Genomic DNA, 21,561 nt, shown 5'->3' on the forward strand with positions numbered 1-21,561 from the left:
ACTGCTAACCATGCTACAATGCACGGGGTAGGCCAGCACACACACACACACACACACACACACACACACACACACAGCAAAGGGTTATCAGGCCCCAAATGTCACTAGTGCAGGGGCTGAGAAACTTGGATTTAAGAAAAACACTTTGAAATCTAGAAAGCAGTGAAAGCTACTCATTAAATTTGGGGGCAAAGGCGGGGGGTTGGAGATGGGCACTTTTCCCTTGCCAGCCAGAGGGAAGCGAGATGGAATAGTCTGGGCAGTCTGCAGATTGACCTTGTGTTGCACAGTGAGTCCTGAGGAACTCGGAGGGAGGCCCCACCTTGAAGGATGTTGTTCCAGGAAAGGAAAACAAAGCCCGCTGTGCATGCCCGCAGGCTCAGGGCGCGCGGCATGGGAGCCGGTGGGCGGCAGGGACTTGCCGAAGTGACAGGACTTGGCATCCAGGACCACACTCTCCACGCTACCCGAGGCCTAGGTGGTGGTGAGTGGGCATGGGGGAGGGTTGCTGCCCTCTTTTTCCCCCCAAGCTGGTAGACTCCCGACCCCAACCGCAAATTCCCGACAGTGGGAACCCCCAGGGTGATTCCTCTCACCTCGACGTGACCTGGTTTTTCTAATTCTTCACAAATAACACCACTTCCTTTCGAAAAACACGTAGCGTCTTGGACCGCCAGGGTGGCTCAGTCGGTGAAGCGTCCAACTCTTGATTTCGGCTCAGCTCATGATGTCGTGGTCATGAGTTCGAGCCCCAGGTCAGGCTCCATGCTGAGCACGGAGCCCGCTGGGGATTCTCTCTCTCTCTCCCTCTCTCTCTGCCCCTCCCCTGCTCACACTCTCTCTCCAAATAAGTCAATAAACTTAAAAAAATGGAGTATCTTACTTCTCATTACAGAAGGGAAATACACTCTTTATAGAAAATGAGAAAGTACAAACACGTAGAAACAAGAACTAAAAACTATGTATAATTCCACCCCCAGACAGAAATATTAATGTCTTACATCTGCTCTGCCAGACATTTTTACATGTATGTTTATGTTCATCTTAAATGAGAGATTTCTCAACACGTGTATTACCCTAATTTTGACACTTCGGCCTTACAGTGTGAGCATCATATCCTGCCGATCATTATTCGGTTAAAAATTGTCTCACTAGCCAAAAAGTGTTTTGGGTGTGGGTTTACCAAGCTCTTATTAACTCATCCTTTATTCTGGGATATTCTGCTTATTCCCCATTGTGTGGTATTATTCACAAGGTGACGGTAAGCGTCTTTGGAGTTAAGTCTTTGCAGACATATTGAATTATTTCTAAGACCAGTTCTGAAATTGAAATTGCCGTAGCGAAGAATTACGCATCTGTTTCAAGTTTTTGGTGCGTGTTCCCAAAGTAACCGGACAGTGGTGCTGTCATACCCATCGCCCCGCATCCAAGCACTGATGGTTTTCTTTTTTTCTTTTTTAATCTTTGCACATGTGATAGGAGAAAAATGGATATCTTGCTATATTTACTTCCAGCTATTTGATTACTAATTAAATCTGCCATTTAAGATGGCTTAACTTTTTTTAAATATTTAAAAAAAATTTTTTTAGTATTTATTTATTTCCGGAGAAGGAGAGAGAGACAGAGTGTGAGTGGAGGAGGGGCAGAGAGAGAGAGAGAGAGACACACACACACACACAGAATCCGAAGCAGGCTCCGGGCTCTGAGCTGTCAGCACAGAGCCCGACGCGGGGCTGGAACTCACAAACCGCGAGATCACGACCTGAGCCGAAGTCGGATGCTCAACCGACTGAGTCACCCAGGCGCCCCAAGAAATGCTTAACTTTTAATTACATTTCTTTTACATGGTCTCATGTTATGCCTTTGGACCATATATCTTTCTGCTTATTTATGTATTTTTTAATTGGAAAGAAAGGCTCCTTAATCCCGTATAATATGTTACAATATCCTGAATTTTATAAAGAAAATATTTTCTCCAATATATCTGCCTTTCAGCTTTGTATTAGTGAGCATATTTTCAATGTAATCAACTTTATCAATCTTTTGGTATATTGTTTTTTTTTCATAGAATCATTCTGAGAAAGACTTTCTCTATTCAAGAATAAATAAGCTAGTATTTATATTTTCTTCAATTAATTTAATAGTTTCAACTATTATGTAAATTCCATAACCCATCTAAACTTTATTTCAGAATATGTTGGGAGTTATGTACCTGGTCTTTTCCCCCAAACAATTTACCAAGTGATTCACCAATATTTGTTTTACAATCCCACTTTTCACTGCTGATTCAAAAGTCACTTTTATAAAACATTAAATTCTTTAAAGATACTTAAAGTATATTTTTTGGTTTTCAGTTCACTTCATCAGTTATTCTGTTTGTTCAGCACCAATAGCCCTCTGGCTTAATTATTATTATGGGCTATCATAGATTCTTTTTCAAAAATGTTTTGCTATTCTCAGGCATTTATTCTTCGAGATTAATTTTAGAATCATTTTATGAAGTCCCCCACCCAAATCCCATGGAGATTTCAACTGGAATTCTGGTAGATTTGCAAAACTATTTGGAGAAAATTGGCATCCCTCCATTTCTTATTTAATAATACCGTGCTGAGTATTCCTAACATCAGACATCTTTGTCTTCTTTCAAACTTAAAAAGAATTCATTCAACAAATATTTGTGGAGTATCTCCTTTCTGTTAGGTTTTGTTCTAAGCACTTAGGATGTACCAGTGAATAAACCAGGAAATGATCTTGACTCTTGTCAAGTTGACATTTTGGTTGGGGAGACAATGGATGGATGGGTGGATGGATGGATGGATGGATGGATGGATGGAAGAATTCTCTAAGGTTATAAGTGATGTAGAAGGAAGAATAATGTAAAGCAAGGTGAGAAAGATCAGGAGTTCAGAGGAAGGGACAGATTTCAGTATCACGGGAAGTGCTCAGGGTAAGCTTGTTGAGATCAGAGCTGAGTAAGAGGCGCAGAAGGTGAGAGAACTCTGGGCAAAGAGCATTCCAAGTGAAGGAAACAACCAGAGCTCAAGACTTAGGCAGGAGTATGCCTTGTGTGTTAAGTAATAGCCCGGCAGCCAGTGCGCAGTGGACCAGAGTGGATGATGAGCAGGAAAAGAGATCGTGTGTAACCCTGGAGACCATTGTGAAGACTCTCACTTTTACTCTGTAATGTAATTGTATTTGCAAAAGGTTGCTTTAGCTGCTATGTACAGAATAGCAGCTCCTAAGACTTTGGAGGGAGGGGGTAAGGATCGAAGCAGAGAGGACAGACGAGAGGCTGTCACAGCAGTGCAGGTAAGAGAGAAGGGTCTAGATTCCTGATACATTTGGAAGGAAGTGCCCAGCAGGATTTTCTGCGCATGGGCTGCATGAGGAAATCAGCAGACAGGGATGCTGCCCACAAAGTTTCTGACCCAAGTCACTTGGGAAAATGGTGTTGCCATCGACTGCAATGGGGACACGGCAGGCCGAAGAGGTTCTGGGCCATGTGTTGAGGGAAAAGGATCACTCATTCAGTCTCAGATGTGTCGGACTTTGAAATGTTTATTTGACAGCCAACTAGAAAAATGTCAAGCGGTCAGGTGTGTGAGTAGATTTGGAATCTGAGGGGCTTGTCTAGGTAAGAGATACAGATATTGGAGTCATCAGCCTGTGAATAGTATTTAAAGGGATACGGTTGGAGGCTCTGACCAAAGGAGTTACGTGTAGACAGAAAAGAGCAGAGGACCAAGGATGGAGACCTGGGACTCTCCGGGGTTAAAAAGTTGGAGAGAAAAGGAGGAACCAGTAAGAGACCAGGAAGAAGTGCCTAGTGTGGTAGAGATTAACCAAGAAGATGTAGCATCTTAGAAGCCAAGAAAGAAAATGTTAAAGAGAATATCAGCCTTATTACATGCTACCGCTGGTAGGTCAATTATGGGATGAACTTCGACTACTAGATTCATCTGGTGTCTGGTAAGGATGAGAGCAGTTTGGTGGGCTGGTGAGACAGACCTTCTAATGCTTCCTCATTAAATATCAGAGAGACTCCCCCTTTATTATATTATAGAATATCCTTCTAACCCACCTTCAAGAAGAGCTTCCATCAGGGGCGCCTGGGTGGCTCGGTCGGTTAAGCGTCCGACTTCGGCTCAGGTCACGATCTCACGGTCCGTGGGTTCGAGCCCCGCGTCGGGCTCTGTGCTGACGGCTCAGAGCCTGGAGCCTGTTTCCGATTCTGTGTCTCCCTCTCTCTGTGACCCTCCCCGGTTCATGCTCTGTCTCTCTCTGTCTCAAAAATAAGTAAACGTTAAAAAAAAAATTAAAAAAAAAAAGAGCTTACATCAGAAGAAGTCTAGTTCTATGAGTAATTAGATTAATAGCTATTTCTAATAATAAACTCTTTTGTATATTATAAAATATATAATATACATATATATGAATATCCAGCCGTAAGAAGGAATGGAAAATGGAATACTGATACGTGTTACAAAGGGGATAGACCTCGAAACCAAACTTAGCAGAAGAACCCAGACACAAAGGCTACATCTTGATTCCGTTTACATGAAATCGGTAAACCCATAGAGACCCAAAGCAGATTGATGGTTCCCAGAAGCTAGGGGAGGGAAGGATGGGAAATAATTGCCTTTTGGGTATGGGGTTATTTTGGGGGTGATGAAAACGTTTTGGAATCAGATAAAAGCGGTGGTGGCACAATATTGTGAACGTACAGAATGCCACCGAATTCTTCACTCAACAGTGGTTAATTTTGTTACGTGAATTGCACCTCAATTTAAAAAAAAAAAGGTACTGGGGAAAAGGAAAAAGTTACGACCCACAGGCCAAATCTGGCCCCACCACCTGTTTCGAGCCAGGAGATAAGAATGGTTTTTACATTTTTTAATTGTTGAGAGAAAATCCGGGGAAGAGTGTTTCATAACACATGAAAATTATATGAATTTAAATTTCAGCGTCTCTAAATAGAGTTTTATGGAGATACAGCCACACTCACTTGGTTAGTTGTTGTTTGTGTCTGCTTCATGCTACAACGGTAGAGTGGGATAGATGCAGGGAAACCGTGTGGCTTGCAAAGCCTAAAATGTTTGCTCTCCTGCCCTTTACAGAGATGCTTTTCTGGCCCCTAGTCTAACTCCTCACAAAGAAAAACCAAACTAAAATGAAAAAGGCAAAAAAACCCAAAAACTCCTTCATGGCCAAGCTTTGCGCTGTTGACGAGTTTTCTTCTGGAGGAATCCTCCATTCTGCGGCCGGAATCTCCGTATTCTTGAAATATGTTTTTCAAAAAAGGAATTGGAATTGGGAGTTATCTGCCTTCCTTCTGGAAATTATGCCTTCCCTTGATTAGCTTGCAAGATAACATTTAAAATTTTTTTTTTTAATTTTTTTTTTCAACGTTTATTTATTTTTGGGACAGAGAGAGACAGAGCATGAACGGGGGAGGGGCAGAGAGAGAGGGAGACACAGAATCGGAAACAGGCTCCAGGCTCCGAGCCATCAGCCCAGAGCCCGACGCGGGGCTCGAACTCCCGGACCGCGAGATCGTGACCCGGCTGAAGTCGGACGCTTAACCGACTGCGCCACCCAGGCGCCCCGCAAGATAACATTTTAAAAATACCATACAAGATGACAAAAGAGCACTCCTAGCGCTGTGGTGAATGTCATGAAAATGTCACTGGTGGCGTGCTTGGTGTGGGCAAGATTGGTACCAGAGAGTGAGCGCGGAGGAATAATTCTGTCCCCTCTCCATCCAGAAGGGGTAAACTCCAGAGCAGGCTAAGCTCCATGGTCCTCCCTAGTCCTCAGCCTCTTTTTTCTCTCCCACTTCCCTAAAATCAGAGTGGCAGATGAGGACAAGGGAGAGACCCGCTCATGTCGATAGAATGGACCTTCTCAATTCGGACAGCTTCTGTCCACAATCGCTGCCGGAGCTTTCCAAATCCTAGTCTGATCTGAAATGTGCAGCTTGACTTCTCAGTGGCCCGTCTGTCCATAGGATGGATGAAAGTGCATACCTATTCATTTTGGCCTGCTCTGGGGGATGTGTGCTTGTTTGTTTTAATATTCTCGCTCTCCAACCTTGCCCAGTGTGGCCCTTTCATACAGCTCCTCTACGGATACACGTGGTCCTGTGATACATAGAGATGTTCCAGAAGAAAGCCCAACTTTGCAGTGCAGGCATTCTCCCAGGAAAGCTGAGGGATCGAGGTCTTGCACACTGATGGTGCACAGGTACTTTAACCTCTAGTTCTAAGTTCTAATTCTCTCCCTTTGGCCATGGCTCCTAAAACTTCCATCCGTTCGGTCTGCATCAGGTTGTTAGAGGTCCTTAAACGGTTAGCTTATCACATTAATGCACAAAGAACATGTCATCATTATACATTATTGTATTTAAGTGTTTGAGTATTATTGAAATAAAAATGTTAACGTAGTTAATAAATATGAATCTTACTTGTAAAAGAACAATGGAGTGACTTCTGTAAAGAATACACTTCTTTAGTATTTGTTGCCTTATTCGTATTTAAAAGGCATCTGAGGTCACCTTTTACAGAGCGAGGCTCAATCCGCTTGTTTGTAAACTGAGTGCAGGAATTTGGGTGGCATACACACAGGAGAGCAGAAGGTAGGCCGTGTGCTCTCTGGGTCATGCCTCATCAGATCCGAAGTTTGGAATGTCCAGTTCAACCTTCAAGGAATTTGGAAATCATGACCTCAGGGAGAGCCACCGTTCAGACCTGCAGGTGGGGTACTTTCTAGCCCTATTACCGTTTCCTTTTGCCACTTGAATTGCGCTTCCTAAAGAGAGGGCCCCTTGCTTTTCCCACTTTGTGGTCAAGACGCCCTTTCTCAGATGGGGAGACTGAGGTCAGAGAACAAGGTCCCATCCAAGGTCTCAGAGCTAAAGTCTAATATCTAAATCTTCTGATGCCGTAAATCCAGCCTCTTCCACCTCGCCATGGTGCATTTGGGTTTTGTATATGCGTGTGTTACACACGCATATCCAGATCCGAACACACAAATCTAATACAGTCTACGCATGGAAGTTACAAGTTGTAGAACAGCTATCCTGCTTTTGTGCTCTTGTATTCTTTGGTTTATATTTCTCCACATTGGCTCCACTCTCCCTTCTAAAAGAATCAACCGGGGCACCTGGGTGCCTCTTAGGCGTGCGACTCTTGATTTCAGATCGGATCGTGATCGCACGGTTTGTGAGTTCACGCCCCGCATCGGGAGCTGCGCTGCACAGGGCCTGCTTGGGATTCTCTCTCCTCTCTCTCTCTCTGCCCCTCTCCCCGCTCATGCACTCTCTCGCTCTCTCAAAGTAAATAAGTAAACATTTACAAAACAAAATAAAAGGATCAACCAAGATGAGAACATTTATGACATCAGTGTCATCTTCCAAACAAAAAATCAGTCCCTGAATAAGTGCGTATCAAAGCTAGAGACGTCAGTGTGCACTTATATTGGCTAATGCGTTTGCAGCCTTGACTCCTAATGCATTAAGGATCGCGTAAGTAATCGCCGGCTTAACGGGCTTGACAATTAGCGTCTACAGCGGGAAGGACTCTGTTTCCTTCTGCATGTATCCAAGAGCGTGTGCCGAGCCGCCGAGCCGTAGAACCTGTAACTCCTTGCATGTCTCTCTTACGTGGACCCGAAGCCTTGGGGTGGCTGGCTCATCCAGAAAACTCCTGTTCGCCCCCGTCAGCTGCGAGAGCCTGTTTGTAACCCACCACATGTGATCGGAATGCCTCTTCCAAAGAGGATGCTGGGACAAGAACCGTTTGTAGACCCAGAATCTCCTCGGGGAAACTCCTTGTTCCTTCTCGTCCAGTCTTCCAACTCTACCCTCATGGACCGCGGTGACGCATTTGTATTTTCATTCTCTCATTCTCGTAGGCAGTCAGAGCTGGGAGGACCGTGAATGGCTCTGTAATGTTTCCCATTCAAGTTCGGTAGAAGAAGAAATCCAGACCAGACCAAGGTAGAGATGACAAAGTGCAGATGGATGGCAGGGGGCAGCAGGGGCGAGGGAGGAGAGCCGGGCTTCCAAGTTGCGTAGACCTGGACCCTCATCCCATCTCTGTCCTGGCTAGTCCTGTATCCTTGGGCTTCATGTACTCTCCGTAGAAATGAGAGAAGAAAAATCTCTACCTCATAAGACTGTGGGGCTAAAAAAAAAAAAAAAGGGAAAAAAGTTGCAATATTGAGTTCCACAGCTAGTGAGTTACATATTCACCCCAGCTCAACATGTCCTCTTTCTTTGCCGTTGAAGTTCTCAGTTACCCCTGCCTTCTTCAGTTAAAATGATGCTTTGCATAGAACAGGTAATAATTAGTAATTACATCAAAAGACCTCCAGGAAAACTGCCTAACACTACACAAGAGCTCGATAATTTTTAATCCTCCTGCCATCCTTTCTTCCTGCAGGATCAGGATGAGAATCCGTTTCTGACTTCTAGTACAGTGGTCTTTCATCTCAAATGTGTGTGTGTGTGCCCACGAGCGAGCGTGCAGGCATGTGTGCGTGTGCAAGTGTGTGTGTGCATTGACTGCCAGGCTCTTTCCATCTTAATTGTGCTTGGTTTTTCCTCCACTCATTTGGCTTCCTCTCAAGTCACCCATTGTCCACGCGGGAAGAGACAGTCGCGCCCAGTGACTCCATTTGGCTTAGCTGACGTCGAGGAGCAGCGTGTGAAAGTCATGGGAACACCTCCTGCGTTCTGCATGGATTATTTTTAATTCTACATGGAGCTTCGATTCCTCCGAATCGTCCTATGTTATTTGGATTTGGAAACACGGTTGCTAATAAGGGCACCAAAGTTCTAGATTTTAAGCATGCCTATCCTGGAAATCAACACGCCGCAGGTGATCCTTCAGGCCATCACTTTCGTGGCGCTGTCGGTTGTGATTTCATTGCATCGGGACGGGAAACCTTGACCGAAGTTTTGTTTACCCCCGGCTATAATCAGGCATGTTTAGGTAGGGAGGGGCAAGATGTCAGGGTCATATGTGTGCGGTAAAGGCAATGATGGAAATCTGACGCGTCTCTCCGTCAGGATAACAAAGCACTCACAGACAAAATGATACGAGTCAAGGGGCAGGGCCAGTTTGGTTCCAGTCCAGATAGTTTTCAACAGGTGCTCCAAAGAGGGTACGGAGAGCCGGTAGCAGAAACAGAGGGAGCGATTCCCCGAATCGGCTTTCAGCTCACTTCCTAGGTCAGGCAGGCATCACGTGGAACAGTGTCTGGCCTGGATCGTGGGGTCACCCAGACCCTGGGGCGTTCTGAGTCCCGGCAGGCCGGGATGCAGTCACGTTGGAACGTGGGTACGAAAAGGAGGACCAGCTAGGCGGAGGCCCGTAGAGTCCGGATCTGTGGGCAGAGTAGAACCCCGGAGTGACACAAGCCTCCGGGATTCGAGACCACAAGGAGAAATCTAGCTCTTTCCATAGAATGAGTGGGGTGGACCCCCCAGCATTCTCTTCGCCTGGGCACTTCTCTGGCCCAGGCCCGGGTGGGCTTTCGTTCCTGATGGACTGTAGCGTCCCGAGCCAAGCACTTTCCTGGCCGCGGGGCTTCCAGCGATGAATGAACTGCCCGCCCTTCCGTGTCAAGGGCCTGTCGTGAAGGGTACTCTGGGAACAGTAAGGAGCTGCAGAGAGTGACAGGTCCCGTATAGAGGAAGGGGGGAGGGTGTGTGTGTGGGCGGCTCTGGAAAATACTTCAGAGGGGTTCCGGATGGGAAGCTATTCAGCAGTTGAACGAAGAAACGCAGAAGAGGCCGTGCGAGCACGCTTCAGAAGGCTAATCCAGCCACCTTTGCCAAGAACCACAAACGATCTGGGAAAACGAAGGAGGTCAAGGTGCAGTACCCTGAAAATGAAGCAAGGCAAGCAGGTGGGGGTCCCGTCACCGAGGGCTTCTTAACAGATTCCCACCTAATTCTTTCCCGTCCCTTGTGGTAGGGTTTATCCAAGGATAAAGGGCCGTGGATGATGCCAGCTCTGTCATACTGCCTGTCTTTATTATTCAGCAGAGCTTTTGTTACAGCCTTTAGTTTAAAAACACTGTCCTCTTTCTGCGGTTCACGGTTCACGTAGTTTCTAGCCCTTAAGTGCCTCTGGTCTTCCCAGGCACCAAAAAAATGCACCCGTTGTTTTTGCTTTCATCTCGCTGGCCTTGAGACCCTTCTGTGACACGAATCCCTGGTATCCGCACGCTCCTGATGCTGGGATGTCTTGCCATTTCTTCTCCCAGCCACGGCGTGCCTGTACTGGCGGAGATCAGAGGTAGTCACTACCTAAACCCTTAGGGACAGGGGCTGGTATGTCTTTGAACTTTTCTTATCTTTATTCATCTGTGAATTCTTTATAGATACTTCATGGAATCCAAGAACTATTTATGGATCTCTTTATAGTCATATTTTTATGTACTTAGTTCTAAATTTTTTTAAGTTTCTTCCCCAAATCACAGTGAAGAGTCTTCTTTATGGTCTAATTTACATTCATTGTAACCGAGTAAATTGTAGGAGTAATTCCGTGGCTGTAGAATCTGGAAGCAAACGAATTATTACCCACAATTACAACTATTGTTCCCTGCAGAATTAAGTACTGTATTATGATTCCATTTCTTTTTCTATACAGGCTTATTTTTACTCATTCCTCATACCATTTCTCTGGTTAAGTGGTCCCGATGGTAAACCCTTGGTTTCTCCTGTTTTGTCTTTAACCGATAAAATACGATATTTGGCCAAAAGTTAAGCAACGGCTTAGCGGCAGAATCTTATCAGAACGGCTCTGGCCAATTGTTTTATAGATGCACGTGACCAATTTTATTTTTCAAATAAAAGGAGCCTGTCATCCAGTGTAGCCGATGCATTTGCGTTGAGAAAACCCCTTTCATATTTCTCCCAACATCGATGTAGAGAGCTTTATTCATGAGAGTGTCAGCTCTTCGTTCTTCTGTGGACAGCTCACTTATCCCTGGTGGTAAATGACACCGTGCTCATAACACAGCCCAGTGCCTGACATTTCGTCAGTGTTGCATCGGCTTCCATGGATCCATTCCAAGCCCCATGTGAGTATAGGAACTGCCATTCTTTTTTTAAATTTTTTTTTTCAGCGTTTATTTATTTTTGGGACAGAGAGAGACAGAGCATGAACGGGGGAGGGGCAGAGAGAGAGGGAGACACAGAATCGGAAACAGGCTCCAGGCTCCGAGCCATCAGCCCAGAGCCCGACGCGGGGCTCGAACTCCCGGACCGCGAGATCGTGACCCGGCTGAAGTCGGACGCTTCACCGACTGCGCCACCCAGGCGCCCCAGGAACTACCATTCTTAACAATTTTCAGCTGGAACGCATAGAACTATCTTAGATTTAGCTCAGCAGCTCAGACCCCACGGAAGAAACCGATGGTTATGGGACGCGTTGGCTGCTCTCACCCCTGCAGTACCCCCTGCTTTCCCCCTCTTCCTTGCTCTCATCTTCCCAAGTAGTTTTGTCACAATTTTGTGTTAGCTTGATAGTTTTATACACTGTCGTGACTGTTTCTGACTTCTGATTCAAATATGGTACCGTGATTACATTTTTTCTTACACAGCTTCTGTATTCCCTCAATTAGACATTGCCGTTTTGGGACACCTGGGTGGCTCATTCAGTTGAGCACCCAACTCCTGGTTTCAGCTCAGGTCATGATCTCGTGGTTTGTTGCATCGAAACGCACATCAGGCTCTGCCTGATGACAGCACAGAGCCTGCTTGGGATTCCTCCTCCCCCTCTCTCTCTCTTTGCCCCTCTCCCGCTCATGCTCACTCTCTCAAAATAAATAAATAAACATTTTTTAAAAAAGAAATTACCTTTTTAACTCTCCTGACTTTTTATGCACCTATAACTGTTTTTTCCCCCAGATGCTTCCATGTATCTGTCAAATGCCATATCTATTGCAGTGTCCAAGCCTGAAGGGCATTAATAAACTTGGAAGTTCCATTTGTTTCCCAAGAGTATGGCCTTCATCTTGTAGCGCCCATCTAGGGCCACTGCAGACCTATCACAGGAGCATGTCATTTCCCTCTCCTCTGTGTCAGTCCTTCTGTTGTGCATTGGATCCAACAGTTTCCTCTTGCTTCCTGTATTCCCTCATCTTTCTAAGGCACTTTCTTCAGTAGTTTTCTGAGAAAAGATTTCGAATCCCTGAGTGTGGTCCCCGAGTATGAGTGTATTCTGCCTACATAATTGTTGGTAATTTGCGTGGGTATAAAATTCTAGGTTGGAAACTATTATCTCTCAGAATTTTGAAATTCCGCAGTGTTTGAAGGTCCCTGACTTTCCCGTTTCCAAGTTGCTATTGGGAAATCCAGTCCTTCTCTTTTCTGCTAAATTCCTTGCCATTTTTCCAGTTGATCCTCTAAATACATGTTGAATTCTCTTCTGCTCTGGGCACTTCTCCCAGTAACCTTGTGATTTGGGGACTTACATCACTTTTTATTCCTGGTATGAATAAATGGGAATCTCATGTGGCCAGTCCACCATGTTTATTTAACGTCCAGTGACATCTTTATGTTTCCAAGTATTTAAACCCATGCAATCCTCTTTGCATATCTTTTGACACTATTACCATTAGCAACCCTAGGAGTACTTAGTAGTATTCTCATATGATAAGGACACAGCTGAGGCTCCAGGAATGTTAGTAGCTTTCTCAACTTTAAGGAGCCAGCATGTGACAGATTCTAATTTAAAATCGTATTTCTCCCACTCTTACTGAGGCATCAGGGTGCCATTAAGTGATGCCTTTGTGATGAAGGTCACTAATAATGAGTCAGACCAGAGCTTCCCCGTATCTTGCTACGGTAAACAGACACCACTGAGTGATGTGAATTATTCCTTTGAACTATTCTCTGAGCCACAAAATACAGGCTTTCCTCTTCAGTCACTCCTGTTATTGCACAGGAGAAATAGGAACACCTCAAATCAAATAATTGCTGGTGATCTGACTCATTCAGATAGCGGAGTGTATTAGAACAGACAAGGAAAACTGAAATTATGGGATGCAGGTCTGAAGGAAAATAAACTTTGCTATATAATGGTGCTACTTCAGAGTTCAGCACACAATGAAATAACTCCTCTTCGAAGCTTTTACTTACATTCTCTCCCAGGGCACAAATAGCGTTCTCTAATTTGAAAACAAAATACAAGGAGTTGCTTTCAAAAGTCCAATATGCTGAAGACGTTGTAGTCTTTTGGCTAAGTGGTTACTCTCAAAAAAGGAACAGTGGCTTTCCAGCTAGTATTTATGACTAAGCACACATCCCCAGTAATTTCTGGTTTGTTTGCATGTCACTCTGACGTTCTGTGGTTGTAAGAGCGGATGCGCTTTGTGTTCAAGGATATGTGCTCAAAGGGAGTTTTCAGGTAGTACCTCCTGAAGGGCTTGTAGGGTCTTTGTCAGACAAGAGTTTGCCCATTGCTTTTCCCAGCTGAATATCGTGTTCTTGTACTTCCTTTTTTCTTTATCATCTAATTAGCCCCATTCATATCTTCGTGTACCTTAACCCCGCTAAAGCGAGGAAACTTGGGGTCAAGTAGTGGAAAGGTGAAACTAGGCAATACATCCTCTGACATGGACCCTCAGGCTTCTCATCTGTGAAACGAAATCGTACATACAGATGATCTTCAAGTCCTCTCCCGGCCCTTGAATGCTGTTTCTACACCATCAATGAATCAACTCCACTTCATTATCTAAAGCAATCACCCCTGTTTCGGTACGTGTGCGACCGTGAGAGAATTCGTTCATTAATGTATTTAACACATATTTATTGGATGTCGTAGTCAGAGCTGGGTACACAGTAGCAAATGAGCAGACACAGCCCTGAGCCTCATTGGGTTCACAGCCCAGGAGGAAAGGCATACATAAACAAACTCTTGAATAAATAATTGTGATAAAGCCTGGGGAAAAAATAACAACAGAGTGCTGTAAGAAAGAAAAAAAAAAAAAAAAAAAAAAGGTCATTTAGACAGAAAAGGGGGAACGTTGCCAAGAAAGCTCCGTTGAAGAAATGGCAAGAGACCCAAAGGTCTCTTCACCGGCTAGCCAAGTGGAGAGTAATAGAGACAGTGTTCTAGGTATGTAGGGCAGCGTGTGTGAAAGACCCTGAGGAATTAAAGAGCTTGTGCATATCCAGGGGATTTGCAGAAGGCCATGTGGCTAGAGCATAGCGAGCAAGGGCATGGGCCTGAGATCAAGGCAGATACGGGCTCCCACCACATCATCCAAAGCCTGCCCGCCTTACTGAGCATTTTGTATAATGTCAGAAAGACGGGAAGAACCTACTGAAAGATGTTTACACAAGAGACGGAGGTGATTCAAGTGCGTTTGTAAACGATTGTTCTGGTCCCTGTGTGTGCACGGGAGGAAGACAAAAACAGATAAACTAGTTCAGTTAGGAATTTGTCCGGACAACAGACAGAGGCAACGGCAGAGAAGAGGGTTGTGTTTCCCGCATGATCTTGGGGTGGTCTCGTTTCGCTTCGGGAGTCAGCTGCGGGTGCCGTGGGATACTTGAGGCCTCGCGTCTCAGGGTATATGTACGTATTAATAATGCCTGTGAGATGTAGGGAGTCCCATGGCCTCCCCAGTGGTCTTCTTGAACAACATTCTTCGTGTGAACATTCCTTGTTCACAGCCGCAGCTGTGGGTCCCACCCCAGGAGACAGAAGCCAAGCTTTTAAAATCATCTCCTTAATGCCACTCTAAGTAAGACTCGGTAGAGAAGAAGGCCCTATCCTTCTCATTTTGTGGAAGGGGCACGATAAAAGTAACAGTGCCTCAGTGGCCCCGCAAGGGCACCCTCTCCGGCCCCCCACCTTTCTCCCTTTTCTTTCTTAAAAACTTTTTTAATGTTTATTTTATTTTTGAGAGAGAGAGAGAGCATGAGCGGGGGGGGAGGGGGAGGAGGGGGAGTGAAGGGCGGAGAGAGAGAGAGAGAAGGAGACACAGAATCCGAAGCAGGCTCCAGGCTCCGAGCTGTCCGCACAGAGCCCGACGCGGGGCTCGAACCCACAGACTGCGAGATCATGACCCGAGCCGAAGTCGGACGCTTAACCGACTGAGCCACCCAGGCGCCTCCCTCGACCTTTTCTAATGTGCTTCATGTGCTCGGTTATCCAAGAGCTCTACACTCCATTTTGGCAGCCCATTTTTGAGGCCCGTTAGGAGCCGACCAGCTCACTCTGTTTCGCACCTCTTGTCTTGGACCAAGTGGAGACAGACAAACGTCCCGCACTGATATCTTCACCTAGTCTCCCTGTAACTGCTCTGTAACACACAGACTACAGGTGGCCGACACCCCTCCCAGCTCCCTGAGGCCCCCGCACCAGCCATCTTGTCTACCCCCCAGCCCTGCTGCCTTGAGCCTCACTGCAACGGCGCGGTCCCCAGGGTGCCTCTCTCCTCTCTCCTCCTCTCCTCCTTTCTTCCCACCCCATCATGACGCCCTGTCCCCTGGTGCCTCCTGTCCCAGGAGGCTGTGTGACTCCTGTAGCAGTGCTCTCACGGCTGCCCACCTCCTCTTCCTCTTTTGCCAGACAAGGGCTGGTGTCGGATCCAGTCCCCTGTCCCCACGCTAAGTACCGTCAGCCCCCCTCGCACATAGACCATGCTGTTCTCCCTTTGTTGGCCATTTTTCTGAGAATCTGATAGCTCAGACTCTGTGAGAGGAACTCGGGTAAAAATGGGCAAAATTTCCAGCACTTCCACTGCTTGGCAAGACGTACAGAAGAACAGAGACGGGCGGCCTGTAGGAAGGGTAGAGAGACCAGTACTTACCAGCCTGAGCTGCGTGAACAATGGAGGAGGCTGAGATTTTCTGGAGCGATGGGGAGGAAGGGAGTAGGAAGAAAGCAGAGCTGGTACTTTAGTAGAAGAGGTGGGAGAAGGGAAAAGAATGGGCCACAGTATCTTGTCCATTCCAAGACATCATGCGACAGTGACGGACGAGAAGAGGTACCTGGGTTTGGGGAGCAACCAAACTTGATGCGAGTCGGCCAGGTAAAGGGGGGTCGCATCCTAACCGAAGCTCGCGCGTGTCTGACAGGAGCAAACGCTAAGCATGGGCTGCGCTGCAAGGCCTGTAAGATGAGCCTCCACCACAAGTGCATGGATGGCCTAGCACCCCAGCGGTGCATGGGCAAGCTGGTAAGGGCTGGTGCCAGGAGTGAGCCCAGAACCCCCCGCACGTCCCGAGGTCCCTCCCCGCGGCACCCTGGTAGCCGGACACTAGGAAGGCAGCCCCAGAACCCCAGGGCTGCCAACCGGGTTTCCTTATTGGCATAATGATCAACCAGAAGAGGAGCTTTATCAACCTAAGAGACAGACGCTCCCCATGTGAAAGGGCTCAGGGTCTTTAACAGAGTGGCCAACTTGTCCGGGGTTGGAACTTTTTCAACGTCAGCACCAGAAGTCCCACGTCCTGGGACCGTCCGTGTTTTAAAGATGAAAGTTGGGCATCCCGGGAACCCCGTCAGCCCAGAAAACCTAGGGTGGCTCGTCACCTCAGTGCTCCATTGGCTGACAGCACAGGGGATGTCAAGAAGGGGAGAGATTAACCACCGCGTTCAAAAATGGGGAGAGTAATAAAAATTGACACACCACTTTGACAGATCTTGGCGGCCAAAGCCAGGAAGGTCAGATGGCCCTGGCCCATTCTGGGCTGGTCTACCGTCTTGGGAGTGTGGGCTCGGTACTGCCGCCCCATGTTGATTAAAAGGAACCTCTTTTGAGGGTATTGAAACTAGGATGGCCAAAGAGCTGTCGAAGGGACGAGAATGTCTACCCTAGAGGTAGATACTTAGGCTATGACAGTGATCTTCAAAAAAATTTAAGACCTGAGGAATTCTATCCTGCTCTGTGGCTCCAGGGAAAAGACTGAGGATCAGTAGATGCCAAGTCTTACCAACCAGAGACAGTGTCACCAAAGGCCTGCCTTCAGGGTTACTGAGCACTCCTCCCACCAACCCCCCCCCCTCCCCATCACGGGCAGTATTCAAAAAAAGGAAGATACCACCTTCCAGGAACATCGGAGAGGATTCTAGACTTGTAGTAGGGTCTGGGCCACAAAATTCCCTTCCAACACTGGGATATAATTAGTCAGGTTCTTAGTGAGTTCATCTCCTTACTCTGGTTGGCAGTATCCTCTTTTCTAAAACCCCTGCCTCACCTGATCCCGTCCTCCTCCTCGGCCAATGGAGATGCCCGCAAGCCAAAGCAAAGACCATGAATGAGGGGTCAGAAAAACATAACAGAGTCTAGAACACAAGGCAGATGGCTCTGGGTGGAGCTTGTCATATACACAAGGGCCTTACGGCCTCCCTCTCGGGTCGGCTTCCACTTTTCCAGGCCTTTTATGATTTTAATAAACCTCAATAGTAAGTCACATTGAAATAATGCATGCCAGTCCATTTGGATCCTGGGAGATGAGATGATGGGAGAGGAGTCTGGGCACAAGGGAGGCTGCTATGGTCTGAGAAGGAGGAGAGGCAAGAAAGGGAAGGACAGGGCCGGGGCTTGCTTTCTAGGTGCAATTGTAGCTTGCTTACTGCCACCTGTAGCTCCCGCCCCCCGGGGATAACTTGTAGGACAAGCCAGCATCTTAAAGGGCGACAGAGGGGTGCCCCTGGCGAAACCAGCTGGTATTATCTTCAGAGCTCTTGTGTGGTTCTCTCCATCTCATCAGTGACATTAAGCCCTTCTCTTTCTCATTCTCTCTCCAGCCAAAAGGGTTTCGGCGTTACTACAGCTCCCCTTTGCTCATTCACGAACAGTTTGGATGCATTAAAGAAGTTATGCCCATCGGTGAGTTGGGACGCTGATGGGCCGAGCTGGGTTTTGAGCAGAATGGTCCACATTCACAGCTGCTGTTCTCCCAGGACCGCAGGCCCAGTGGGGTGTGTTTGTGCGTCTGTCTGCTGGCTGATTGGGTTACGACTGTTGGCTTTGCTGGAGGGGATACATTAGGTGGAGCAAATTCTCCTTTCCCTGGTGAAGCTTGAAAAACACCCAAGTCCCAAAGGCTGCTGAGATGCTGTTCCTTTGGGAATAGCCATTCCTTTGGGATGGAGTAGCATGGAGTGTAGCATCTCACAGAGCCGACTCGAAGCCCAGCTTCCCCGCTGACCCACTAGCTGTGTGTCCGGACCCTTTACCCAACCTGTCAGACCCTGTAAAGGGAGAACAGCAAAGGCTGCTTTTCATAATTGTTGTAAAAAAAATAATTGTAAATGATAGACCAATGTTTGGAAGGAACTCTGTGAATATCACTTATTCTTTAATGAGGACCAAAAAGATGTCTTATATGTATAGATATTTCTGGCTTGAATTTATTCTTTAACAATATCTTTCAGTTTACTTCCATCTCTCTCTCTCTCTCTCTCTCTCTCTCTGAGAATCCCTACGTCTATTTTTGCCTTTGGATGGGGGGCGAGTTTTAAACTAGAAATGGACAAGTCAGAAAGCTTTTAAAGAGAAATTCACGAGGCCTGGTGATGCCCAATTCTTTCAACACTTGCCTCCTACTGCAGACTTTGTGTCTCGCTCAAGGCTTCACACCTTGGCGAGCAAAACCTCACCCTGGAGGAAATAAAGCTGGTCCCTGGGAAAAACTTTGAAGTTGGAGTCCTGGGGACAGATAACAAATGAGGAAAACCAATGAATCAGGAAGTGTCTGGGAGCAGAGAGCTCTGGTTGTAAGTGATGGGTGCAGGGGAAGGACCTGGCCAATGAGCACCTATTACAGGGGTGGGAAATCTGCCAGGAAAGCCCGACCACACAGAGCTCCATTTTCCCAGGGATTAGTGGGTCTTCCCCACAAAGGCTTCTTCTCAAGGGCTGTTGACCCAGGAGATGTGATAAAGGCTTGGCTGCATCCCTGATGGGAAGTTGAGGAAACCTGTCACTCAGACGACCTTTCTCTTCCATTGCAGCCTGTGGCAATAAGGTGGACCCTGTCTACGAGACCCTCCGCTTCGGCACCTCCCTGGCCCAGAGAACAAAGAAGGGCAGCTCGGGCAGTGGCTCTGACTCGCCTCACAGAACCTCTGTAATTGTCCCCTTCTTCCCTCGGTCCACTTGCAGAGCTCTGGGAGGGAGGGCCTCGGGCACCGCAGCAGCGATGGGTTTCCCCCTAAATGCGTCAGGAGGGCGGGTCTGTTGGGAGTCAGGCAGCCTCCGAAGGGAAGTCCCAGATGCCTTGGGCCACTTGCCTTTCTGTGGCCAGCACCCAGGGATCATTTTACTCTCATCCTCAAAGACCATACTCTTGGCCTCTGCTCCTTGACTGTCCATGCACTCCCCCCACCTTCCCCTTCCACCGATAATAGATAACAACATGTCGGTCAACACACAGAAAGGTTTCACCCAACGAGTAGCGGGAGCAGGAGAGTCCCAGTTGTGTCCAGTTCTCCTTCCAGCTACATCCCAGTTCAAAACTACAGCTCTTTCTCAGTCGTTTCTCCGTATGATGAGTTACTTCCCTGGGCTTCACACGAGAGCTGCCCCCTCCCCAGAGGCGCCTGAGCTGTATCATTAGTGGGGGCCTGGTTCCATGGGACACTCACCCTCCCAAACACCGCTTCTGCATTTTACTTGCTCTAAAATAACTGTTCCCATGCATCCCCGCTGCATGCTGTCATCATCCTATGGCTGGCTACCCCAACCAGAATTTCTGTAAATGCCCCAAGATGCCGTACAGCTCTGCAGACCACGCTGAGGGCCACCATCCCTCCGGCAGAGGCAAGGGCCTGCCAGTGCATGTTCCGGGTAGGATAGCTCGCACCCGGCTACCGCCGCATCCCCTATCAGACTGAGGCTTCCGGGCACAGATGAGCGGCCAGGTGGTCTGCCCGGCTGGGTCCCGTGGATCGTGGGAGAAGGGCGGGGCTTACCCCTGAGAGGGGTCCTCAGGGGCTGAGTTGAAGCAGCTCCCTCAGTGGGTGCAGGTTAATCCGCAGGATAACCGAGATTGTGGTCTGTGGGTAGATATGGAGGCCGGGTGGCCGAGTAGGTAGGATTGCAGGTCCTCTGGTGCCACGTGGTTACCCTAGATGCCACCTTTAAACTCCCTGAAAGCCCTGTTCTTCATGCATCCCGCTGATTGCTAAGAGGGAAGAACCAAAACTCGTTCGACTCTGTGTCCCGGCTGAACACAAAACTGACGTCCATCCGCTCTCCGTCTTACTCGGCAGACGTGAACGAGGTGCCCCCAGTTCACGAGCACCGTAGAGGACACCAAGAAATGGAGGATGTGGCTTGTTACCCTCAGAATTCACAACTTGTCACAGGAGACCAATGCAATAGAGAAGAAAGCGGGTGGCATTCTTTAGCATTTTTTAAGAAATACACTCTTCCAGGTCTTGTACCGTTTTTCTTAAGAATAAGAACATACGTGTGAAGGGTATGATACCAACTAAGTCACATGAGCGCTGCGGGATTTCGGAGTAAAGATGGAGTATGTTTCGGCAGATGTTGCGGTCAAGCAGCGCAGGTGTGAGTTGTGACATTTTAAGGTCCTTGACCCTCATGATCTCCCTCGGGAGGCTGTACGTCAAATCGGCAGTCCCTGTGGCAGTGTTAACTCATTTCCTAAAAGAAGGGTAAAAGTGCTGCTCAACGTGATGAAAACATACAGAGTACATGTGGATGGGATTTATCTTACATACACATTGGTTACGGCTGCTACATGGGTTGGTTAATAGTAAGAGTATAAGTAGAGCTTCTAGCATAGGGCCTCGCACCCAATACGTGGCAGTTGCCGCTATGTATTTTCATTAAGCATCTAGCCCTTGAATTTGAGTTGTTATTATGAAGTGAAACAAGGGTGTAATCCATTAGAAAGGCAGGTGTGTTGTCCGAGAAGGGCAGTTCCCAGGCCATCCCTGAATGGGGCCGATTACTGGGCTCTGTAAGAGGCTAGACACCCCCCCCCCCAGGGTTCCACCCTACTCTCCCGCTCAGCCCGTCTCCTCTGATGTTCCTCCAATCACTCCTTAAGCCAGGGCTGTTCGGAGGGCTCTGCTTTGGCTTGGCCATTCTGTGTCCCATGCTCTTCCTGGTTATCTCGTTCACATTCCACTGGTCCAAGCACCATGTCTAAAGCTGATGACTCTAGATACTTATAGTCCTAACCTCCTGTCCAAGTACCAGACTGGTTCTACAGAAATCTCTAAATCAGCATGTCCAAGCTAAACTGATGTCCCATCAGTGATTGGGTCCTGTCACTCAGAACTCAGAAATGTGTATCAAAAGTGCCTTTTGTCTCTGTCCCCAGTGCTGGAGGTTTGAATCCCACCATCTCTCACCCAGATTATTTCCAAGAAATAGCTGTGTTCCCCTCTTCCTTTCGAGTCTACTCGTATCAGTACCTCCAGATTTGTCTTCTTTTGAAGAAATTCTTTGTGCAGGGTTCCTAGTTGAAACACTGTTGATTTGCTTATGCCCAGACTCTAGCATGGCATATGAGGCCTGTCACTGCCCTAAAGACCCACCTTCCCTTGAACGCAC

The 21,561-nt window shown here is 47.4% G+C and overlaps 1 protein-coding gene across 5 annotated transcripts in view; it reads left to right on the top strand.

Moving 5' to 3' along the window:
- STAC (SH3 and cysteine rich domain) overlaps positions 1-21,561 on the top strand; it is a 139,417-nt gene that overhangs the window by 75,351 nt on the left and 42,505 nt on the right. For all 5 annotated transcript variants that reach the window (XM_030329764.1, XM_030329767.1, XM_030329765.1 and 2 more), the window contains exons 3-5: positions 16,103-16,203; positions 17,778-17,859; positions 18,987-19,102. In XM_030329764.1, coding sequence (XP_030185624.1) covers positions 16,103-16,203; positions 17,778-17,859; positions 18,987-19,102 — 299 coding nt within the window. The remainder of the gene's footprint in view (positions 1-16,102; positions 16,204-17,777; positions 17,860-18,986; positions 19,103-21,561) is intronic.

The sequence above is a fragment of the Lynx canadensis genome, chromosome C2 (assembly GCF_007474595.2).
Source record: "Lynx canadensis isolate LIC74 chromosome C2, mLynCan4.pri.v2, whole genome shotgun sequence".
NCBI lineage: Eukaryota > Metazoa > Chordata > Mammalia > Carnivora > Felidae > Lynx > Lynx canadensis.